Here is a 26,663-nt window from a genome sequence, read left to right on the forward strand (position 1 = left end):
GAAATAAGATGCAAAATAAAATCTCTTCAATGAAAATATGCCAGAAAGACATTCCTAACAAGGGATAAACTGTATCCTTACATTACAAATTGATCTAAAAGAAATTAAGAAAATGATAAAAAATATGCTGGAACAATATAGATTACAATTAGAGAAAACTCAGAAATGAAGTGATTGAACCCCAAAAAAATTAGAAAATAAAAGAATACTTTTAAAAATACTAAACTACAAAGAACACAGAAGAAAATAAAAAGAGCACAATAGATAATACCTCCAGATAAAAAAAAAAGATAAAAAAAAAAACAAAGGAGGACCTTTAAAACAAAAAGAAATGAAGTCAATAAAGATCCAGTATACATATAAAGAATTTCCTGAAAATAAAACCAACGTAATATATCATAAAAATATCAAGAAAGGCCTAAAGTTCAGCATGTGCTATGAGCCATGTGGCTGACAAGGTCTTGGTCCTCCGGCTAGGTGTCAGGCCTATGCCTCTGAAGCAGGAGAGCCGAGTTCAGGACATTGGTCCACCAGAGACCTCCCAGCTCCACATAATATCAAACAGCAAAAGCTCTCCCAGAGATCTCCTTCTGAACGCTAAACCGCAGCTCCTCTCAATGACCAGCAACCTATAATGCTGGACACCTTATGACAAACAACAAGCAAGACAGGAACACAGCCCCACCCATTAGCAGAGAGGCTTCCTAAAATCATAATAAGTTCACAGACACCCCAAAACACACCACTGGACACCATCCTGCCAACCAGAAAGACAAGATCCAGCCTCATGTACCAGAGCACAGGCACCAGTCCCCTCCACCAGGAGGCCTAAACAACCCACTGAACCAACCTTAGCCACTGAGAGCAGACACCAAAAACAACAGGAACTAAGAACCTGCAATCTTCAAAAAGGAGATGCCAAATACAGTAAGTTAAGTAAAATGAGAAGACAGAGAAACACACAGCAGATGAAGGAGCAAGGTAAAAACCCAGCATACCAAACAAATGAAGAGGAAATAGTCAGTCTACCTGAAAAAGAATTCAGAGTAATGATAGTAAAGATATCCAAAATCTTGGAAATAGAATGGAGAAAATACAAGAAATGTTTAATAAGGACTTAGAAAAACTAAAGAGCAAACAAACCATGATGAACAACACAATAAATGAAATTAAAAATTCTCCAGAAGGAATCAATAGCAGAATAACTGAGGCAGAAAAAGGGATAAGTGACCTGGAAGATAAAACAGTGGAAATAACTGCTGCAGAGCAGAACAAAGAAAAAAGAATGAAAAGATTGAAGACAGTCTCAGACACCACTGGGACAACATTAAATGCACCAACATTCGAAATATAGGGGTCCCAAAAGAAGAAGAGAAAAACAAAGGGACTGAGAAAATATATGAAGAGATTATAGTTGAAAACTTCCCTAATATAGGAAAGGAAATAGTCAAACAAGTCCAGGAAGCACAGAGAGTCCCATACAGTATAAATCCAAGGAGAAACATGCAAGACATGTATTAATCAAACTATCAAAAAATAAATACAAAGAAAAAATATTAAAAGCAGCAAGGGATAAACAACAAATAACAAACAAGGGAATCCACAAAAGGTTAACACCTGGTCTTTCAGCAGAAACTCTGCAAGACAGAAGGGAGTGGCAGGACATATTTAAAGTGATGAAAGGGAAAAACCTACAATCAAGATTACTCTACCCAGCAGGGATCTCATTCACATTTGGCAGAGAAATTAAAACATTTACACACAAGCAAAAGCTAAGAGAATTCACACCACCAAACCAGCTTTACAACAAATGCTAAAGGAACATCTCTAGACAGGAAACACAAGAGAAGGAAAAGACCTGCAATAACAAACCCAAAACAATTAAGAAAATGGTAATAGGAACATACATATTGATAACTACCTTAAATGTAACTGGATTAAATGCTCCTTCCAAAAGACATAGACGGGTTGAATGGACATAAAAACAAGACCCATATATATGTTGTCTACAAGAAACCTACTTCAGACCTCGAGACACATACAGAATGAAAGTGAGAGGATGGAAATGGATATTCCATGCAGATGGAAATCATAAGAAAGCTGAGGTAGCAATTCTCACATCAGACAACACAGACTTTAAAATAAAGACTATTACAAGAGGCAAAAGAAGGACACTACATAAAGATCAAGGAATGAATCTAAGAAGAAGATATAACAATGGAGATTACTTATGCACTCAACATAAAAGCACCTCAATACATAAAGGAAATGCTAACAGCCATAAAAGGGGAAATCGACAGTAACATAATACTAAGAGGGGACTTTAACATCCCACTTTCAACAATGGACAGATCATCCAAAATGAAAATAAATAAGGAAACACAAGCTTTAAATGACACATTAAACCAGATGGACTTATTTGATATTTATAGGACATTCCATCCAAGTACAGCAGATTACACTTTCTTCTCAAGTGCTCATGGAACATTCTCCAGGATAGATCATATCTTGGGTCACAAATCACACACAGTAAATTTAAGAAAATTTAAATCACATCAAGCATCTTTTCTGACCACAACGTTCTGAGATTAGAAATGAATTACAGGCAAAAAAAGTAAAAAACACAAACACATGGAGGCTAAACAATACGTTACTAAATAACCAAGAAGTCACTGAAGAAATCAAAAAAGGAATCAACAAATACCTAGAGACAAATGACAATGAAAACATGACGATCCAAAACCTATGGGATGCAGCAAAAGCAGTTCTAAGAGGGAAGTTTATAGCTATACAAGCCTACCTCAAGAAACAAGAAAAATCTCAAATAAACAATCTAACCTTACACCAAAGGAACTAGAGAAAGAAGAACAAACAAAACCCAAAGATAGCAGACGGAAAGAAATCATAAAGATCAGAGCAGAAATAAATGAAATAGAAACAAAGAAAACAATAGCAAAGATCAATAAAACTAAAAGCTGGTTCTTTGAGAAGATAAACAAAATTGATAAACCATAGCCAGACTGATCAAGAAAAAGAGGGAGAGGACTCAAATCAATAAAATTAGAAATGAAAAAGGAGAAGTTACAACAGACACTGCCAAAATACAAAGCATCCTAAGAGACTACTACAAGCAACTCTATGCCCATAAAATGGACAACCTGGAAGAAGTGGACAGATTCATAGAAAGGTATAACCTTCCAAGACTGAAGCAGGAAGAAATAGAAAATATGAACAGACCAATCACAAGTAATGAAATTGAAACTGTGTTTAAAAATCTTCCAACAAAAGTCCAGGACCAGATGGCTTCACAGGTGAATTCTATCAAACATTTAGAGAAGAGCTAACACCCAACCTTCTCAAACTCTTCCAAAAAATTGTGGAGGAAGGAAAACTCCCAAACTCATTCTATGAGGCCACCATCATCCTGATACCAAAACCAGACAAAGGTACTACAAAAAAAGAAAATTACAGACCAATATCAATGACGAATATAGATGCAGAAATACTCAACAAAATGCTAGCAAACAGAATGAAGCAACACATTAAAAGGATCATACACCATGATCAAGTGGGGTTTATCCCAGGTATGCAAGGATTTTTCAATATATGCAAATCAATCAATGTGATACACCATATTAACAAATTGAAGAATAAAAACCATATGATCATCTCAATAGATGCAGAAAAATCTTTTGACAAAATTCAACACCCATTTATGATAAAAACTCTCCAGAAAGTGGGCATAGAGGGAACCTACCTCAACATAATAAAGGCCATATATGACAAACCCACAGAAAACATCATTCTCAATGGTGAAAAACTGAAAGCATTTCCTCTAAGATCAGGAAAAAGACAAGCATGTCCACTCTCACCACTATGATTCAATGTAGTTTTGGAAGTCCTAGCCACAGCAATCAGAGAGGGAAAAGAAATAAAAGGAATACAAATTGGAAAAGAAGAAGTAAAACTGTCACTGTTTGCAGATGACATGATACTATACATAGAGAATCCTAAAGATGCCACCAGATAATTACAAGAGCTAATCAATGAATTTGGTAAAGTTGCAGGATACAAAATTAATGCACAGAAATCTCTGCATTCCTATACACTAATGATGAAAAATGTGAAAGAGAAATTAAGGAAACACTCCTATTTACCATGGAAACAAAAAGAATAAAATACCTAGGAATAAACCTACCTAGGGAGACAAAAGACCTGTATGCAGAAAACTATAAGACACTGATGAAAGAAATTAAGATGATACCAACAGATGGAGAGATATGCCATCTTCTTGGATTGGAAGAATCAATATTGTGAAAATGACTATACTACCCAAAGCAATCTACAGATTCGACACAATCCCTATCAAATTACCAGTGGCATTTTTTACAGAACTAGAACAAACAATCTTAAAATTTCTATGGAGACACAAAAGACCCCGAATAGCCAAAGCAGTCTTGAGGGAAAAAACGGAGCTCGAGAAATCAGACTCCCTGACTTCAGACTATACTATAAAGCTACAGTAATCAAGACAATATGGTACTGGCACAAAAACAGAAACATAGATCAATGGAACAGGATAGAAAGCCCAGAGATAAACCCAATGTACCTATGGTCAACTAATCTATGACAAAGGAGGCAAGGATATACAATGGAGAAAAGACAGTCTCTTCAATAAGTGGTGCAGGGAAAACTGGACAGCTACATGTAAAAAGAAAGAAATTAGAACACTCCCTAACATCATACACAAAAATAAACCCAAAATGGATTAAAGACCTAAATGTTAGACCGGACACTATAAAACTCTTAGAGGCAAACATAGGCAGAACACACTATGACATAAATCACAGCAAGACCTTTTTTGATCCACCCCCTAGAGTAGTGGAAATAAAAACAAAAGTAAACAAATGGGACCTAATGAAACTTCAAAGCTTTTGCACAGCAAAGGAAACCATAAACAAGACAAAAAGACAACCCTCAGAATGGGAGAAAATATTCACAAACGAATCAACAGACAAAGGATTAATCTCCAAAATATATATACAGCTCATGCAGCTCAATATTACAAAAAACAAACAACCCAATCAAAAAGTGGGCAGAAGACCTAAATAGACATTTATCCAAAGAAGACATACAGATGGCCAAGAAGCACATGAAAACTGCTCAACATCACTAATTATTAGAGAAATATAAATCAAAACTACAATGAGGTATCACCTCACACCAGTGAGAATGGGCATCATCAGAAAATCTACAAACAACAAATGCTGGAGAGGGTGTGGAGAAAAGGGAACCCTCTTTCACTGTTTGTGGGAATGTAAATTGATACAGCCACTCTGGAGAACAGTATGGAGGTTCCTTAAAAAACTAAAAATAGAATTACCATATGATCCAGCAATCCCACTACTGGGCATGTAACCAGAGGAAACAATAATTCAAAAAGACACATGCACCCCAATGTTCACTGCAGCACTATTTACAATATCCAGGTCATGGAAGCAACCTAAATGCCCATCAACAGACAAATGGATAAAGAAGTGTGGTATATATATACAATAGAATACTTCTCAGCCATAAAAAGGAACCAAATTGGGTCATTTGTTGAGATGTGGATAGATCTAGAGACTGTCATACAGAGTGAAGTAAGTCAGAAAAAGAAAAACAAATATCGTATATTAATGCATATATGTGGATTCTAGAAAAATGGTACAGATGAACCAGTTTGCCGGGCAGAAATCAAGACACAGATGTAGAGGACAAACGTATGGGCACCAAGGGGGGAAAGTGGCGGGGTAGGGGTGGTCGTGTGATGAATTGGGAGATTGGGATTGACATGTATACACTGATGTGGGTAAAATTGATGACTAATAAGAGCCTGCTATATAAAAAAATAAATTAAATTAAATTTAAAAATTAAAAAAAAAACAAACAAACTACAATGAGGTATCACCTCATACCAGTCAGAATGGCCATTATTCAAAAAATCTACAAAAAATAAATGCTGGAGGGGGTGTGGAGAAAATGGAACCCTCCTGCTCTGTTGGTGGGAGTGTAAATTGATACAGCCACTGTGAAGAACAGTATGGAGGTTCCTTAAAAAACTAAAAATAGAACTACCATATGACCCAGCAACCCCACTACTGGGCATATACCCTAAGAAAACCATAATTCAAAAAGAGTTATGTACCACAATATTCATTGCAGCTCTATTTACAATAGCCAGGTCATGGAAGCAACCTAAATGCCCATCGACAGACGAATGTATAAAGAAGATGTGGTACATATGTACATAAAAAGAAACAAAATTGAGTTATTCGTAGTGAGGTTGATGGACCTAGAGTCTGTCATACAGAGTGAAGTAAGTCAGAAAGAGGAAACCCAATACCGTGTACTAACACACATGTATGGAATTTTTAAAAAAATGGTTCTGAAGAATCTAGGGGCAGGAAAGGAATAAAGATGCAGACGTAGAGAATGGACTTGACACGGGGAGGGAGAAGGGGAAGCTGGAACGAAGTGAGAGAATGGCATGGACATATATACACTACTGAATGTAAAATAGATAGCTAGTGGGAAGCAGCCACATAGCACAGGGTGATCAGCTTGGTGCTTTGCAACCACCTGGAGTGGTGGGATAGGGAAGGTGGGAGGGAGATGCAAGAGGGAGGAGATATGGAGATATATGTATATGTATAGCTGATCCACTTTGTTACAAAGAAGAAATTAACACACCATTGTAAAGCAATTATACTCCAATAAAGATGTTTAAAAAAACTATCAAAACTGAATTGTATATTTAGTATTTTAAGAAATACTAACATCATAATTCAAGAAGTTTTCTGGAAAATGAAAAGTCTTGAAATTACATATTGAAAGGACACTTTGCATATTGAGAAAAGTTGCCCTGAGTAACAAACCTGAAACATATTTTTGGAAAAACTATTGGACTTTTAGGGGGAAAAAAACTTCCTTTAAGCATCTAAGCAAAAAGTTCAAGTCATTTATAAGGGAAAGAAGTTCAGTATGTCATCAGAGTTTTGGACAGTAATCCTTTATTCCAAAAGAAAGTTAAACAATATTTTTATGACCCTCAAAAAAGAAAATGTGAGCCAAGGGTGTTTTAGCCAGCAAAATTGACTTTCGAGTATAAAGGCCACAGAAAAACTGTTATCAACACCCAGAACTCAGAAACTTATTTCCTTGAGCACTTCCTGAGGAATTTATCAGAAAATGACCATCAGATAGTCAAAATGACTGGAGGGATGTGACATAAAGACTTGTATAGCAGATAATATTTAATGATAGTTAGAAGAGAGACTATAATATGTATAGTATAGATACCATATGGTGTGGATAGAATAGCACTATAAAAAATGGAAGTGGAATAGGAAGCACATATGAAAAGTGGAATGAGCATAATGTTTGCTTTATTGTATTAACTGGAATAAAAAGGATAACACTGCAAGTCATATACTGGACAAGATGGTGCAGAGAGGATAAAGGATATTATCTAAAGATATTTATTACACCATTAGAACACAATTGCAAACCTTCTTAAATACAAATAATAATAATAAAGCGGAGACAAACCAAAACCAAACCGAAAAAAGGAAAAAAAAAAAACCAGAGTGAAAAGCATTTCATGTAAAATATGTGTATATTAAATATAGTATTATATTATACAACTTTTTTGTAAGAGAGTTGACAGAGGAACACAAATAAACACAAAAATAAAATTAAAACAATGGAAGTTAAATAATAATTCTTTTAAAATGTTTACGTATGGGGGAAGATGGGAATAGTGTAAAGAGTTCAGGGATAAATGTTGGGCTTCTTGGAATATACACTGTTTTGTAGATGTAACTTTTGGAATTGTGTAAATATTTTAAATAATTATAAACAAATTGGTTTTTTAAAAAAAATCATCCCTAAAAATTGAAAACAAACTTAAAAGAAGTCAAAATACAAATATTGCAATCAGTTTTATATTTCACCACAAAAGTTTCTTTTATATTTGCTAACAACTCAAGATGTGAATTTGAAGTTTATAAAAATAATGTTTAATAGTTGGACTCCAAATAAATAGGCATGGTCCTTGACACATCTAACACAAGGAAACAACTCAAATGAAATGAGTCAACTCAGGGGAATGTTACTCACTATCTTTTCTTTTTCATTTCTCTAGGAAAATAAAGGAAAGTCTGGAGTGTTTCCCTGTTAAACTGAATAACTTGATCCACACGCTTGCACAAATGACAGCCATAAATCCTGCCAAATCTACTTCGCAGACTTTTTCCCGGGAATCCAGTATGAGGAGTGCAACCCAATCAATCCAAAGAGCGACAATTTTAGGGTTCAGCAAGAAAACCAGGCATGTAAGTCTCAAGTCTGTCATCTTGACTTAAATATCATTTGACTACATCTCACACTTCCCTTCACTATGCTACACATTCCTCCTTATACCATGATTTTTTTTTTTTTTTTGCTACACAGCTGAAAAATCAGTTACAGTTTGAGCAGAAGTGCCATTAAGGCTGATGTTCCAAGGAGAAATCATAATAACCAGAGCTACTAGTAGAGAACCACCAAAGAGAACAGTTTCTGCCCTGTGGTAGACTATAAATCAAGACCTAATTAAAATGTCCACAAGAAAAGAAGATCAGAAATTAGGCAGTCTGTTCCCAGCACCTAAGATTATGATATTTTTATATACTGTGTTTATAGGTAATTTTGCCTTTACAAATTGCATCTCTTATCTTTTGTGATGATTTTTTTTTTTTTTGCAGAGAGGTTCTTTGTTTAGTTTACATGAAACATAATTTTAGAATGTATTGAAGGTTGATATTGCCATCTTCTGATTTTGTCTCTTTATTTTCTGCAGCTTTATCTAATCCAGGTGACTCACAGTAACAATGAAACAAGCCTGACAGAAAAATCATTTGACCAGTTTTCAAAACTTCACAGCCAACTTCAAAAGCAGTTTGCATCATTGGCCCTCCCAGAGTAAGGACTGTCCTCCACAGTGTTTTGCCTTTAGTACTTGTCCCTGAACATAAGGAAAAATTATGGTTATGGGATTTTCTATTTGTGGGCAACACAACACAGCATTCTGATTCCAGTGCCACTGAACTTATCCCAGCAGTGTCTCTATGGCTCTCAGAGTAAAGAACCTTTTGTCATAAAACGGAATAAAGGTTTTCAATTTTGTTTGCTTTCAGCCATTGATTTTGTAGACAAAAAAAATCAGAACCAATTTTATTTTTCATTGATTATCAGGGAAATTGTTTTATTTGCCTGTTTTTAAATTTGATTGTTTCAGTGTTTTCTATAAAAATAAAATTGAAATTGAAAATGCAGAACAAAATTGGATATATCTTCTCTTTCAACAGATAACTGCAATAAAAAGCTCTGATATATTTATTTGCTGTACCAGAAAAACTTATCAATATCAATTAGTATATAAGTAAAATTTATCAACTCACTTTTGTTATCATTAATTATTAACTTGGACTTGGGTTATCCAAACTTAATTTGTCATTATCTTCATTTTGCAGTCTTGAAAACCATTGCTCAGTTCATGTTATAATGAAAAAATATTAAGCATAAATAATGTAATTGAAAATACTTCTGTTCAAATAAACCTTCTAAAATTCATTATTTAGAACTAGCCAAATTTATGTTATAGACTTGAGTGTGTATCTTGACCAGAGGTGTACCTTGACTTTAAAAAGGTGAACTTCTTAGAAATTATGATATTTGCACTTAGGCAAATCAAATGTTATCTATAGAGTAGTTTCTTGGTATCCACAGGATTGGTTCCAGGACCCCTCCCACAGATATCAAAATCCTTGCATGCCCAAGTTCTATACATAAAATGGTGTAGTATTTACAAATAACCTACCCACATTCTCCTGTATACTTTAAATCACCTCCAGATCACTTATAATATCTAATACAATATAAATGTTATGTAAACAGTTGTAAATACAATGTAAATAGTTGCTGGCATGCAGCAAATTCAAATTTTGCTTTTTGGAACTTTCCAGACTTTTTTTTTTTTTAATATTTCAATCCACAGTTGGTTCAATCTTCAGATGTAGAACCTGCAGACAGGGAGAGCCAACTGTACCAGAATTTTTGTTGAGTAAATGGTCCTTTAACAATATGAGTGTTCATATCAGACCTGACATACTTTGTACATGTGGATTTTTGTTAGACTTTCAGGATTTAGTCACTTACCAAATTGTAAATCTAAACAACGTCGCCAATGGATGGAGAGATACTGTGCATTATTTTGAAGACTGTGTAGTTCACATTGATGAAAAACTATACTTGCAGATGTCACAGAGATTTTGAAATACAGATGCTTTAAACATCAGAAAGTCATCAGAGTAAGAGCACGTTCAGGAGACTGAGAGAGAAGGAATGTCATTGTGGAAACTTAAAGACAACATCAGCTTTAAGAGTTATCAAAAAACATCTAGGGCCTCCCTGGTGGCGCAAGTGGTTGAGAGTCCGCCTGCCGATGCAGGGGATACGGGTTTGTGCCCCGGTCTGGGAGGATCCCATATGCCGCGGAGCGGCTGGGCCCGTGAGCCATGGCCGCTGAGCCTGCGCGTCGGGAGCCTGCGCGTCCGGAGCCTGTGCTCCGCAACGGGGGAGGCCACAACAGTGAGAGGCCCGCATACCGCAAAAAAAAAAAAAAAAAAAAAACATCTAATGTAATAACTGAGGAAAAGGAAATACTGGCAAAAATATTCAGTTTGACTGCAAATATTGAATTCAACATTAGTGGTTTCCATTGTACCCTAATAATTAATGATTTAAAAATATGTTCATTTTTGTTAAATGGCTGTCCTTTTATGTTTCAAAAATGTCTCTGTTCTACTCTTTTCTCTTCCCAATACATATTAGTATAACTTGTCAAACTTTAAAGTGCCAATAATCTCTCTCCATATGCCTCTCCTCGATTTTCAGCTTTAGTTGGGATTCTGTTTTGTTCAACAGCTCTTGCCTAGTAATGGGACATAAATTGATTTTAAAATCATTCAAGCAATGTGTGGAGAGGAGGAATATTTAGTCCTTTGTTCCTTGAACAATATTTGTATGCTAACAGTCACAAAGGAGCTCTGGCTTATAGCAATGCATACAGAAGAAGGATGAGGGCAAGATTTCCTCTGACTCCTAAATTTACTAAGAGAAGCTCTATGAGAATTATGTAAACCCAATCTGGAAAGTATGATCAGAAAGTTAGAGTCATAAAGAATAAAATTCAAATTAGTCACAGCATGTAACAGTGGTCTTCATATCAGACTGTTTGTACCTCTTCCAACTTCTGAGAATACAGAGGCATAGGAATCTTCCTTGAAATTAATGGTCTTCTTTAAAAGTCACCTGCTTGAGAAAGGTTGATTTCCTTTCCCTCTCCTAATTTCACCATTGCTCTTCTCCCAGCCATCCAGAATTTTATTTTGGTACACTGTCCCAGGGAGTAAAAAATCTCTGAGGATTAAATAAAGGGCAAATCAAAATACTGGTGTTGTTGGTATTGAGAAAATGAATTACTCTAATAACCAGGTATCAAATCTGTTTGCAGGTCGTGTGTTTCTTAATCTTTGGTGTGAACAAAATTGAGGGAGGACATGATAGCACCGTCAGATAAAATATCCTAAAAAATCATTTTCAAGAACGGATTACTATGTTATATTTGACATATAACTCAAAAGCATTTTAAACAACTGAATGACATTACTAGAGCTGAATTCCTTAATTCTCATGTACTTATTTACACACAAGACTTTTTTAGTACATGCATCTATAAAAAAAGGAATAGAACTGATGTTGAACTCCATTTTATTCTAACAATAAAGAAAAATAATCCACAGTTATACAAGTTAATATTTAAAACCAGCAAAATGCACCTATTTATCAAACGTATTTCTATGTTTTGATTAATTACATATGGTAGTAATTTTTATGATAATTAAATCTGGATAAAAATGTTAACACTTTAAGCCTTAGTAAGAGTAAAGCAAGAGTAAAAAAGTAAAATGTCAATTATTTAAATACACAGAAATATTATTTTGGACTTCCCTGACACTTCCAACAGGAAGCAATGGATGGGATGTCCTGCAGTTGTCACATACTTCTGTGTGTTTGCTAACAACCCTTCACCATCCCCCATGCTCCTTTGCCCAGAGGAAGGTCTGTACCAAAGAAGCAGAAGAGGAAGGAAGCAACAGCAAGACTGCAGTCAGAGGAATCTACTAGATAGTTCCTAAGGAGATACATTTAACCAGCAAAACGTGTTGCCAAATGCTTCCCATTAACAGGTCATGCCACCAATAATTGGTTGTAATCAACGTCTAGCCCGTCAAGATGAATCATCAGATAGTGAAGAGGAAATTCTGCAAGCTAGACCCCTGGGGAAAGTGATACTTTGTTCCAAAAGACTAAGACCAGATGGAAGCATATGCTTGGTAAAATGTTTAATCTAGTTAGTGTAGCAATGTCCCTCGTGAACCCAGAGGAAACAATACCATATGACCTTCTTGAAAAATTATGGATCATTAAACTTCAGAAAGTATTTATTAACCCCCCACATGTATTTAAAGGACAAATTGTGTGGTCTGCCATAAATACAGTAAGAAGGAAAATATGTATTAATTTAGTATGTTAAATTAAATTAGTATTAATATTAATGATAGTTAAAATAGCACAAGTGACCACAGCCATGTTAATAAAACTCTCAGAATTAATCATGCATTCTATGTTTTTTTAAAAAAACGTTTTCAGTGGCCCTTCCATCTGATGCAGCTTTAACTTTATGAACAATTGTAAGATACAGATGCCAATTTTCAAACTAATGAAGATATACTTTTTTCTTTTAAAACAGGTTTCCTCATTGGTGGCACTTACCTTTTACAAATTCAGATCACAAAAGATTCAGAGATCTAAATCATTACATGGAACAGATATTAAATGGATCGTATGAAGTTGCAAACGTATGTCACAATTTACTTTTATATTTTTACATAAAATGTGGACCGTTTTATGTATTATGACTGGGAATATTTTTAAATACTTTATGATAACATTTTTAGTCCTACATTTATTCAACAAATGTACAAATTAAAATTATCTTGTCAGTTCCATGCAAAAACCAACTGGGACTTTACTTGAAATTGCATCTTAATATCTTTCGATCCATTATCATATTCAAGTATTTTTAGAATGTTTTTTCAATAATTGTTTATTGTGCTGTGCATAGAGGGCTTAGAAGTATTTTGTTATACTAGATATAGTACTTTTTATAAAAATCCTTTTCCTGTTTTTTCACCATTTTATAGATAGAACTGATTTGGTATATTGACATTTTACCCAACAGTCTTACTAACTTCACTTTTAATTCTAATAATTATCTGTATTGTTTTTGAATTTTCAACTTACAATCATATTGTCTGCAGATAACAAGAGTTTATTTTTTCTTTCCAATATTCATATATTGTATTTCTTTTCCTTGCTATTTTGTGCTCTCTAGAGCTTTCAATAGATATTGAATTGAAGTGGTAATGGTGGATATACCTACATTATTCTTGAATCCAGGGAGGAAGTGTCTAATATTTCCTCATTAAGTATGTAGATTTTGTAGGTACCCTTTATTATTTTGTTTCCTTCTATTCCTATGTTGCCAATAGTTTTTACAAAGAAGGTTGAATGTATCAAAAAATTTTTTCTGAATCTACTGGGCTGTACAATGATCACCAATAATCCTATTTTTCTCCTTTACTCTGCTAATGTGGTGAATTACACTGAAGAACTTTCTAATTTTAAACAAATTTGCATTACTAGGGTAAACTCTACATGGACATAATGTATTATACTTTTTATGTATTATTGGATTTGATTTAACATTTTCTTTAGCATTTGTTTTCATCTTTATTTATGACAGAGATTGGCCTGGAGTTTTTCCTTCTTACAAAGTCATTACCAGGTTTCAGAATCAAGAACATGCTGGACTCATAATATTAGTTGCAAAGAGTTATTGCTTTTTCCCTACTCCCTGGAACAGTTTGTATAAAATTGGTTTTATTTCTTTAATTTGTAAAGTCATATAGGTCTGGAGATTCAATTTATTTAAGAGCTATAAGACATTTCACGTTTCCTATTTCTTCTTGGGTCTCTTTGTTAAGTTACATTTCTATAGGAATTTGTGCTAATTTATTGGCATAAAGTTATTCATAATATCCTATCATAATCTTTTTAACATTTATAGGATCTGAAAAGGTATTCACTCTTCGATTTCTCACACATATTTCCTGATCCATACTTCCAGAGGATTATGAATTTTACCAATTTTTGTAAGGAATGAAATGTGGGATTTATTGACCCTCTCTATTGTATTATTTCTCTGTTTCACTTATTTTTTATCTTTATTATTTCCTTCCTTCTGCTTCCTGTCTATTTATAACATCCTCAGATAGTTAATCTAACTTGTTTATTTTCAACCTGTCTTTACTTACCCATTTAAAACTCTAAAGCCTCTCTCCTAATCAAGATTTAATAACACCCCACAAGTTTTTATATACAGTATTGTATTTTCTTTATCATTCCTTAAAAATATTTATAAAATTTTCACTGTGAATTTTCCTGGACCATAGATTAAGTCTATTTCACCCACTTGAGTTTTATATGCTGTACCAAAAATATATATCTGTATCTGTATCCATAAATTTCATAAGTAATTATTATTGTTGTTTTTGCAATCAATATTTAATATTACTCACATATCTCATTTTCATTGCTTCCTGTAACTCTGAATTTCCATCTGGTATTATTCTCCCTCTACCTGAAGAACACCATCTACTATTCCCCTTAATATGAATTTGCTGCTAAAAGAAACCCTCTAAGTTTGCATTTGTCTGAAAAGTTTTTATTTTACCTTCATTCTTGGAGGATATTTTTGCTGACTATTTGGTATTTGAGCATTTGGATAGCAATGATTTTATTCTAAAAACTTTAAGGCTATCATTTCATTGTCTTTTAGCTTCCATTGATTTTGTTTAGAATCCATCTGTTATATTTGTTGCTTCTTTGAAAAAGTTTTTTTATTCTTTACAATATTGTTCTTTTTACTGTTGGTTTTCTGCCGTTTTACTTTAACTTGCTCAGATATGACTTTGTTTCTACTGATGATGCTTGAGCTTCAGCACTTCTTGAATTTGTGTCTTTCATCACTTTTGGAAAGTTCTCAGTCGTTATCACTTCACATATTGTTCATACTATTTCCTCTCTCTTCTTTTTCTGGGACTGTAATCACATATATGTCTATCCTTTTCATTGTACCCTCTATGTCTCATACTTTTACTCCTGTATTTTTAATTCTTTGTCCTCTATGACTTAGTTTCTGAATAGCTTCTTCTAACTTATCTTTTGGGTTGTTTATTCTCTAATGATCTGTGTTTAACATACTGTTAATTCCATTCTTTGAGATCTTAATTTCAATTATTCTTCAGTTTCAGAATTTCCTTTTTTTTTCAGTTCCTAGTTCTTTGCTGAAAATCTGTCCTTTTTATTATTTCTTCAAAAATCGTAAGCATAGTTATTTAAAATCTTCCTAAAAACTCCAATATTGGGACCTACTGCATGTACATTTTTATTTTCTAATGTTTCTGCTGGTTTTTAATTATGTAGTCTTGTTCCATTGTGAGCCTGGTTATTTTCCTTTTTATTGTGGCCACATATTGTACTGCAATGTCCTTTGTAGAAACTGGATGCCTATGTTACTGTTATCCTGGTATAGAGAATTATAATATCTGAGTACATTAACAATCTAGGGTTGCTGAAATCCAGTTGCAGGGATTCAGATTATTCAAAACTGAACTGTAGCTCTTGTGAGGCACTATTACTGGTTCATCCTTATTCCTTAGATGTAGCCACTTTGGATCTAAACCCAAGGTAAGGCAGACTCACCAAGAATCTACTTGGCAGCTCTGGATTCCATTCTTTTTCCTCTTAACTCTGCAAGGTGGTCAAAATTGTTGCTTTACCTTCCAGCCATTCCACTGCTTCAACCTATATCAATAAAAACCCACAACAGAAAAGCTGTGCCAAAACCCAAGCTCACTTCCCCAAGACTGTCTTGCCCCAGATCCTAGCCTGGTAATTCTTCACTATCTTCTTAGCTCTCTGATGCTTTCAAGCAAAGTTTAAAAACAAATTGTTTAATTATTCCAGTTATTCTCCATAGGAGGTCTGGACTAAATGACCAAATCTAATATCACTAAAAATAGGAGCTTACAGCTGCAGTCATGCTACCCCTCAGCTTTCAGAAATATCTGCTGTTCTGCCTCCTCCCCCCATCCTGTGTTCTGATGAACCTTGTCTCTGATAGGTAACTATTTCAGAGGATCTAAGTCTGTGGTCATTTCCCATCTGAAAAAAGTATTTAAGGATTTCTTGGTGAGGTTTTGGTACTACTCATCAGTGATTCTGAGTGGCCTAGAAAATTGAAGAGACATGCCAGACCCCAATTTTGCTTCCTTCTGTCATATGCATCAGAAAAAGGACTCTTAAGATCCTTCCCCATACACACATGTGCATACAACCTACACATGCACACAGCTGTTACAACTCCTTCTGAGGACTCAAAGAAGGATTAGCTCCCTTTACTATTAAATTCCTATCACCATCTTGCTTGCAAGGTTCCTGTGAGACAAATGTAAGTTACAAAGGCAGGTACCAAGCTAACAGAATCCTCCAGAGTTCTTGGCTAGACATAGGATCTTTTAGGGATTTATCTAAAACATCATCTCTAAGGGTAAAAGGTACAAGGCCTGTTAGGTTTTTTGCCTTTTGATGCAAGAATGGAGACTATTTATGGAATATCTTTAGCTAATCCACGTCTGGAATAACTTTAATGTCACCAATGAGAGCCCATTTCTAACATTAATCATGCTAGTCAACAAGCTACCATTTTTATGAACAAAATCCTTTGACATTTAGTATGCTAATTAATAATGTCCATTTTTTTAAAGGTGTTCAGCATGATGGCTTGATTTACATATATTATGAAATGATTACCACAATAGATTTAGTTAACATCTATCATCTCATATAGATACAATAAAAAGAAAAGAAAAAAGCAATTTTTAAATTTATAAATGTCATAAAATGGAGATTTAATATCTCTGCTTCTTCTTCCTCATCCTCTCCCCCAAATTTAGCATGTTTTTAATTATATCAATAATTAGCATTTGTAAAATGCCTATTGTTGATTGAGTTGTGAGAGTTTAACAGAACTACTTACACTGACTGCCTCTAGTATGGGTTGCCTGATTAAAATATTGAGAACCTCTTATTTCCTCCTGCTTTATCCAGGTAGCCAGATAGTGCAGCCTTGATTAGGACATTAACAGACCATTCCTGGACTCTAGTCATTTTTCCTTTTATTGAAGTATAGTTGACTTACAATATTATATTAGTTTCAGGTGTACAACATAGTGATTTGATCATTTTTCTGCCGTCTTGATTAAATCCTAGCAGCACTCCGGTTATACTTTGACCTAAGAAACGCATTTATAATATCATGCTGTATATACAGACATACTTTAAACTTCAGTAAGTTACAGGCACTGTAACAGGAGGACTACAACCGACCCCATAACCAGGACTTACTTGAGTCAAAGAACCCTATTTTTCTCAGCAGTCAATTCAACAACCTTCCTTCTCCATGTGGAGCTTGGGAAAGACATTAGATGAGATTACTTTCCAGTCAGAGTGTGAATTGTTTTAATTACATGTTGTATAGTAGATTAAGTCAATATATATCAAGGAAACCTTACTGAAATTTAAAAATAAAATATATTAATGAATGTATTCAAAATTGTCTCCTAACTGTAGGTTTGCTGATTCAGGATGTTGGCTTATTGCTATACCTCCCAGTTGGGTAATATTGTGGTTTGATGATGAATAGACCCACTTAAGGAAATTCCACAATTCAGATCACAAGCATCCTAAGGCTATTAGAAAAAAATCACAATTGTCAATAATGACTGCTTTAGATTGCATATAGTCGGGGACAAGAGGAGAAACTTAAATCCCTATCACTAGCTCCTAAGACTAGTGGTTCTCAAAGCTCAGCTCCTGGACTGTGGTTGGAACCTCATCTGGGAATTTATAAGAATGCAAAATTTCAGCCCCATCCTAGACCTATTAAATCAGAAACTTTGGGGATGAGGTCCAGCAATGTGTTTTAACAAGCCCTCCAGGGTGTTCTAATCCATGACAATGTTTGAGAACCATTATTTCAGACTCTGGTCATCTTTCCTTTTTTTTTTTTTTTTTTTTTTCTAGTTTGAACATGATCAGACATTTGGTTTCCAATGTAGTAGATACTAAGGTACCCTACTATATCATTGATATTTTTGCAAATCTGGACTCAAGCACATTGTGCTACAATATTATTTCCAGGCTGGTAGCTCAGCTAGAGATGCTGTTTTGTATCAAAGGACAAGTGTCTGTGCACTTAAGAAGGTATACTTATCCCAGTTCCCAATGAAGTAGAGAAGGCATCCCAGGGAGTATGGCTTTCAAGTTGTTATTAAAGGGCAAATAGAAGTTAGTAAATGGAAACTGGGGAAAAATTGTGCTAGACAAGGGGAACTACAAGGACAAAGCATGCATTATGGTTACATGCTTTTCTCTTGTTTGGAAGCTTAAAGAACTCAATGGTTATATTCATTTAATTTTACCCATGTATATAGCAAACTTATAATCTCATCAACATTTAATATATATTTTAAATGAAAAAGTACAGAATTATTAACATATATTAACCTATAGTATGGTATTTACCATACCATTTCTGTTTTGTGCCATACCATTACTGTAGCTTTGTAGTATAGTCTGAAGTCAGGGAGCCTGATTCCTCCAGCTCAGTTTTTCTTTCTCAAGATTGCTTTGGCTATTTGGGGTTTTCTGTGTTTCCATACAAATTGTAAAATTTTTTGTTCTACTTCTGTGAAAAATGCCATTGGTTTTTTGATAGGGATTGCGTTGAATCTGTAGATTGCTTTGGGTAGTATAGTCATTTTCACAATGTTGATCCTCCCAATCCAAGAAAATAGTATATCTCTCCATCTGTTTGTAAAATCTTTAATTTCTTTCCAAGAAAATAGTATATTGCTCCATCTGTTTGTAAAATCTGTTTCTTGGATTCTTCCAATCCAAGAAAATAGTATATCTCTGCAACTGTTTCTCAAATCTTTAATTTCTTTCATCAGTGTTTTAAAGTTCTCTGCATACAGGTCTTTTGTTTGCTTAGGTAGGTTTTTTTCTAGGTATTTTATTCTTTTTGTTGCAGTGGTAAATGGGAGTGTTTCCTTAATTTCTCTTTCAGAGTTTTCATCATTAGTGTATAGGAATGCAAGAGATTTCTGTGCATTAATCTTGTATCCTCCTACTTTACCAAATACATTGATTAGCTCTGGTAGCATCTTTAGGATTCTCTATGTATAGTATCATGTCATCTGCAAACAGTGACAGTTTTATTTCTTCTTTTCCGATTTGGATTCCTTTTATTTCTTTTTCTTCTCTGATTAAGGTGGCCAGAACTTCTAAAACTATGTTGTATAATAGTGGTGAGAGTGGGCAACTTTGTCTTGTTCCTGATCTTAGAGGAAATGGCTTCAGTTTTTCACCACTGAGAACGATGTTGGCTGTGAGTTTGTCATATATGACTTTTATTATGTTGAGGAAGTTTCCCTCTATGCCCACTTTCTGGAGAGTTTTTATCATAAATCGGTGTTGAATTCTGTTGAAAACTCTTTCTGCATCTATTGAGATGATCATATGGTTTTTATCCTTCAATTTGTTAATATGGTGTATCACATTGATTGTTTTGTGTATCTTGAAGAATCCTTCCAATCCTGGGATAAACCCCACTTGATCATGGCGTATGATTCTTTTAATGTGCTCTTGGATTCTGTTTGCTAGTATTTTGTTGAAGATTTTTGCATCTAAATTCATCAGTGGTATTGGCCTGTATTTTTCTTTCTTTGTGACATCTTTGTCTGGTTTTGCTGTCAAGGTGATGGTGGCTTCGTAGAATGAGTTTAGGAGTGTTCCTCCCTCTGCTATATTTTGGAAGAGTTTCAGAAGTATAGGTGTTAGCTCTTCTCTAAATGTTTGATAGAATTCGCCTGTGAAGCCATCTGGTCCTGGACTTTTGTTTGTTGGAAGATTTTTAATGACAATTTCAATTTCAGTGCTTATGATTGGTCTGTTTATATTTCTAGTTCTTCCTGGTTCAGTCTCAGAAGGTTGTGCTTTTCTAAGAGTTTGTCCATTTCTTCCAGGTTGTCGATTTTATTGACATAGAGTTGCCTGTAGTAATCTCTCATGATCCTTAGTATTTCTGCAATGTCAGTTGTTACTTCTCCTTTTTCATTCCTAATTCTGTTGATTTGAGTCTTCTCCATTTTTTTTGTGATGAGTTGGCTAATGGTTTATCAATTTTGTTTATCTTCTCAGAGAACCACCTTTTAGTTTTATTGATCTTAGTTATCATTTCCTTCATTTCTTTTTCACTTATTTCTGATCTTATCTTTATGATTTCTCTCCTTCTGCTAACTTTGCGTTTTGTTTGTTCTTCTTTCTCTAATTGCTTTAGGTGTAAAATTAGGTTGTTTACTTGAGATTTTTCTTGTTTCTTGAGGTAGGATTATATTGCTATAAACTTTCCTCTTAGAACTGCTTTTGCTGCCTCCCAAAGGTTTTGGGTCGTTGTTTTTCATTGTCATTTGTTTCTAGGTATTTTTTGGTTTCTTCTTTGATTTCTTCAGTGATCTCTTGGTTATTTAGTAGCATATTGTTTAACCTCCATGTGTTTGTATTTTTTACACTTTTTTTCCTGTAATTGATATCTAGTCTCATAGCAGTGTGGTTGTAAAAGATACTTGGTACGATTTCAATTTTCATAAATTTCCCAAGGCTTGATTTGTGGCCCAAGATATATTCTATCCTGGAGAATGTTCCATGAGCACTTGAGAAGAAAGTGTAATCTGCTGTTTTTGGATGGAATGTCCTACGAATATCAATTAAGTCCATCTTGTTTAATGTGTCTTTTAAAGCTTGTGTTTCCTTATTTATTTTCATTATGGATGATCTGTCCATTGTTGAAAGTGGGGTGTTAAAGTCCCCTACTAGTATTGTGCTACAGTCAGTTTCCCCTTTTATAGCTATTAGCATTTGCCTTATGTATTGAGGTGCTCCTATGTTGGATGCATAAATATTTACAATTGTTATATCTTCTTCTTGGATTGATCCCTTGATCATTATGTAGTGTCCTTCTTTGTCTCTTGTAATAGTCTTTATTTTAAAGTCTGTTTTGTCTGATGTGAGAATTGCTACCTCAGCTTTCTTTTGATTTCTATCTGCTTGGAATATCTATTTCCATCCCCTCACTTTCATTCTGTATTTGTCCCTAGGTCTGAAGTAGGTTTCTTGTAGACAACATATATATATGGGTCTTGTTTTTGTATCCATTCAGCCAGTCTGTGTCTTTTGGTTGGAGCATTTAATCCATTTACATTTAAGGTAATTATCTATATGTATGTTCCTATTACCATTTTCTTAATTGTTTAGGGCTTGTTTTTTGTAGGTTTTTTCCTTTTCTTGTGTTTCCTACCAGAGAAGTTCCTTTAGCATTTGTTGTAAAGCTGGTTTGGTGGTGCTGGATTCTCTTAACTTTTGCTTTTCTGTAAAGGTTTTAATTTCTCCATTGAATCTGAATGAGATCCTTGTTGGGTAGAGTAATCTTTGTTGTAGGTTTTTCCCTTTCATCACTTTAGATATGTCCTGCCACTCTCTTCTATCTTGCAGAGCTTCTGCTGAAAGATCCACTGTTAATCTTATGGGGATTCTCTTGTATGTGTTGTTTTTTAAGAACAAACGTGATTCCAATACACAGCCAGGTTTGGATAATTCTCTTCTCAAAATTCAGAAGCTGAATCACATATGTACACTGTTCTGAGAAGCTTACAGTCTTTGTCAGTATTCTATGTTGACGTGTTTCAGTGGCTTCATAAAGTCTTTCACAACTTCACACATTGGGTTTTTCTTTCCTGTCTTCCTAAGGAACTTTATGGGTCTTGATACAATACTCACTTTACATATGACACAGTGGTTGAACAGTAATAATTTGACAGCGACATAAGCAGATGCTGACTAGCCTTAATAATGTGACCTGACTAATCACCCTGGTTCTCCTTAATGCATAATGTCATCAATTTTCAGTTATCTTCAAATGGATTGACCACAGTGAAAGCTTTGTCTCCATATCCTGGTGGATGCTTCCCTGATTCAGTTTGTTTATATTCAAGGAATAAAAACTTATTTTAAGATCAACTAAATAAAACTTTATTGGCCTAAAAATCACATAAATAATACCAAAATATTTCACATTATTTTGAGCTTTTTAAAAATTTTGTATTATTGATGAAGTTCTTCTCTTCCCTCATATGTTTTAACAGAGTTATGTCTATAAACACTAAAATCTATAAAACCAGGTCTGTAACATAAATATTGTAATTATTTTAAATGATATGAACAACTTAGAGGAAATTTTTAAACACACGTAATTTTTTTTCCTCTTCTAATAAAATAAGAGATTTAAAGTAAATTTATTATATTTGTGCTGAATACTCCTATGATAGGTTAATCCTCATCTCTGACCCTAGAAAAATCCTTATAAAAACACTTTTCTTCTTCCATAGCTACTTGTCATATGACAGTATAGGAAAGGCAAATAATCCTATTATGTCTCTACATTAAAACTCACATTCTTTTTTAGTTATGTGATACATTTATTTGTAACCTTTAAAAAATATTTTATATCACTGTATATAACTTTGTAACGATTTTTAAATTTTTACTGATCACTTACTATGTGTAACACTCTAGATTAAAAGCTTTAAATTAGTTTTAGAGAACAAATTGGAAAGATGAAAGTAATGCAATATACACTTTACTTTCAGTGAGTTTATAATATGGTGATAAATACAGACATGAACATATATAATAATAGCAGTGACTGGAAAAGGGTGAGAAAAGAAAGTAGAAGATGCAGCTTGAATATGAAATTGAACAACCTTACCTTACTAAAATCAAATATTATATACCCTTCTGGGGCATACTCAATTGTAAGCAGTCTTGCTTTTTGTCAAGGAAATGAGATGAAGAGTCTGTTTGTAGTCCAGTTTCAGGTATCAGAGTTAAGTTAGGTGAGAGAGATGTCTCTGGGGGTTTGGTCTAAAAACACAAGAGCAGCCCAAATAGAGGGATGACTGTAAATCCCTGAGACCATCTCTCTCTTCTCCTCATCTCTCTTCCCTCCCCTTTCATCCCCACACACAAATTGGTTGATAAAGGAAAACAGATATAAATGAGGACTGCAATTATACACTATTTTAATATCTCTTCTAATGAGGTTGCAAGCATCAGTTTAGACATCCTAGTCCTATATCTGCCTGGTTTTTGTTTGTTTAGCTTGACTCCCTTCTCCCAAACTCATTGAAACTTCTTTTTTTCTTGAAGTGTTTGTAGTTTCATTCCACAAGCTGTGATAACAGGAATTCCTTTTGCTTTTTAAAATTTTACTGTGTTTTAGTTGAATTGTGTTGTGAACTAAATTAAGATCTTTATAAAGGGCAATATAAATATGTAATAAAAGTTATAGTAAATGATTGCAGTACCTAAAGAAATGTGTACCCACATTTGAGTTTAGCTGAGACATACAAACAACAGTTGCTTTAAAACTTTTTAAAGCCATGTATTCATTGGGATTTTTAGCTCTTCTCAGTATTGTTGCTCATTTCTAGAAGTCCCTTAAAATAAGGAATGCTATCACGGCTTAAGCAATATTATTTTTTTAAGCAGAAATCAAATGTCAAAATAAATCCAAACAGGTAAATCCTACCTTAATAATGAACATATGTTTCTTGTTCCCTGCTTGCTAAACCCAGATGTTAATTACTACATTTGTCAGTACATTGCTCTTTTCCTATTTGGAGCTGGCTGAGATTACGATGCAGGCAGGATAAATGTCATATGTGTATCATCAGTAAAACCAAGATTATTTTTCAAAGTCTGGTAAAATGCTGATGACATTTGAGAACCAAAATTATAAAAGATTCCTTAAAAGTTCACTATTTTTCATAGTGTCATTCTTCCATGTAACTCCAATACAAACACAGTGGGCTGAACTACATTAAAGACTGGACATTATGACAAGCTACTTTATGAAAAAAGCAATAAAATACAATTACTCTTCAACTTTGATTTAAAACGCTTATGGGAATTCATTTTTAAATTCACATTTTTACGGTGCTTCATGGAGTTTGAGAGAGATTTAGCTTATTGTTTTAACTCACTGAAATTAAATCTTGCAGTCAGTTCTAGATGTTGGCTGGTCTGTTAATAAATGGGAATTCTTAATGTGTTATTTTAAAGACAGAAAAAATTGATCTCAGTGTTATATTACATCACTTCTGATCTTTGCAAGGACTTTAACTCTCTGTAGTCTTTGAGAATAAGAATATGTTCATAGGATACTGGAAAAACACTTAGGTTTTGAGCAACTTTGAATTGATCAACTGTCTCAAAAAATCAATGATTTTAAATTACCAATGACTTAATGATATAAATGGTAAACAAAATATTAATGTGAGCTCTGAATTTAAAATATAAGCTGATGCAGATTTTGATTTAAAATTGCTCACTTGGCTTCAAGTTTGCTAGTTATTGACTGAATTTCTAATTTAAGAACACATTATTAGACACTAAGAATCCTATATTAGTTAGATAAACATCTACTCTAGCAAAAAAATGTATATGTGTAACCTCATAGAGTGTTTAATATAACCGAATGTGTTTACATAGATCACTGATATCAAAGTCCAATAACTTCAGAGTCCTTAAGACAAATACCAACCGTGTATTAATTTATTCACCAAATATATAATGTTTTACATAGGAGGGATGTTCCAAATATTTAACAACTGTTAGGGCACAGGAACTGATTAATCAGGATAAGTGCAGGCCACCAACCCACCTTTATGGCCATACAAGCTTGCATTGGTTGAATGTTTGCTGTGATGGATGGAGAAAACTGTAGTAAGAGCAGTGCAGAATGAGGGTTTTCAGGAGCTTGGATCAAAATATATTAAGTTTGAGTTGCCTGTGAGACTTATAAGTAGAGATGTCAAGTGGAAAGTTGAATGTCTTGAGTTGAGGGGAAAAGAGAGGCTGGAAATATAAATATTGGAGTTTCAATTAATAATTGGTTTTCATTGCCATGAGACTGGATGTTACTTAGGATGAAAATGTAAATATAAAAGAGAAGAGGTCTGAATACGAGACCATGCAGCACACCAACTTTAAAGTTTGAGAAGATGGAAGAGAATCAATAAAAGAGACTGAGAAAGAGCAATCTGTTGGAAACCAAAAGAATATGGTGCCTGGGAATTCCCTGGTGGTCCAGTGGTTAGAACTCCACACTTCACTGCAGGGGGCACAGGTTCAATCCCTGGTCAGAGAACTAAGATCCTGCATGCCGTGTGCTGCAGCCAAATAAATAAATGACGCGTGGAGGTAATTAAAAAAAAAAGAACGTGTTGCCTGAAATCCAAGATAAGAAATTATTTCAAAGAAGAAGGAATGACAAGCTGTTTCAAATGCTACTAATGGGTCAAAAATTGAGAATTGACCACTGGATTTAGCAGAATGGATATCATTGGTGAATTTAACAAAAACAGTTTGATGAGAGTGCTGGGAAGAAAAACCTTATTAGAATGGATTCAAAAGAGAATGTGAAGAGAGAAATTTGGGATAGAAAGTGGAAAACAATCCTTGCAGAATCTTTACTAAAGATGAATAGGAAAAAAACAGTGTGCAGGGAAATGTAAGTCAAGAATTTTGTTTACTGAAATGAATTATAGCATATGTGTATGCTGGTAGGAAAATCCACTGAAGAAGCAAAAATTGGTGATGCAATTAGCCATATACCAGAGCAAAGACCTTGACTAGAGAAGAGAGCATGTGATCTAGTGCCCAAATCAGTCTCAAATTAAAGCACAGGCATTCCACCTATGTAGTGGATGAAATGGCAGAGGTAAGGTAAGATGATAGATATTGAGCGCTTATAGAAATTCTTTTCTGCTTCTGTTTTTTCTGTAAACAAGAAGACAGCCATAGGAGTTCCTGGTGACCTAGTGGTTAAGATTCCCTTCCATTGCCATGGCCTGGGTTCAAACCCTGGTCAGGGAATTGAGATCCCTCAAGCCCGTACAATGCAGCCAAAAAAAAAAAAAAAAAAAAAAAAAGACAGCCTTGAGCAGATTGAAAGAGAGGAAAAGCATGTTGGCATTTTGAGGAGTGAGGCTAGGGTATTAAATAGTCCTATAGGTGAATGGAAGGATAAATGGGGTAGTGATGTGAAAAATTGCCAGAAAATTGAGCACCAACTTGTGGGTAGTGGGCATGAGGTGAAAGTAAGATCGGTAAGCACGGTTGAGTGCTTTTCTCCAGCAACATTCAGCACACCTGTTACAGTTGCAGAGTTGGCAGAGAGTAACCAGAGTTGTTTTGTTTTCATTTTTGTTTTT

The 26,663-nt window shown here is 34.3% G+C and overlaps 1 protein-coding gene across 3 annotated transcripts in view; it reads left to right on the forward strand.

The window, feature by feature from the left end:
- Nucleotides 1-26,663, forward strand: part of PIK3C2G (phosphatidylinositol-4-phosphate 3-kinase catalytic subunit type 2 gamma) — a 301,036-nt gene that overhangs the window by 217,142 nt on the left and 57,231 nt on the right. For all 3 annotated transcript variants that reach the window (XM_060112830.1, XM_060112831.1, XM_060112832.1), the window contains 3 exons: nt 8,186-8,375; nt 8,882-9,003; nt 12,896-13,004. In XM_060112830.1, the coding sequence (XP_059968813.1) occupies nt 8,186-8,375; nt 8,882-9,003; nt 12,896-13,004 (421 nt within the window). The remainder of the gene's footprint in view (nt 1-8,185; nt 8,376-8,881; nt 9,004-12,895; nt 13,005-26,663) is intronic.

Source organism: Mesoplodon densirostris, chromosome 11, assembly GCF_025265405.1.
Source record: "Mesoplodon densirostris isolate mMesDen1 chromosome 11, mMesDen1 primary haplotype, whole genome shotgun sequence".
Lineage (NCBI taxonomy): Eukaryota > Metazoa > Chordata > Mammalia > Artiodactyla > Ziphiidae > Mesoplodon > Mesoplodon densirostris.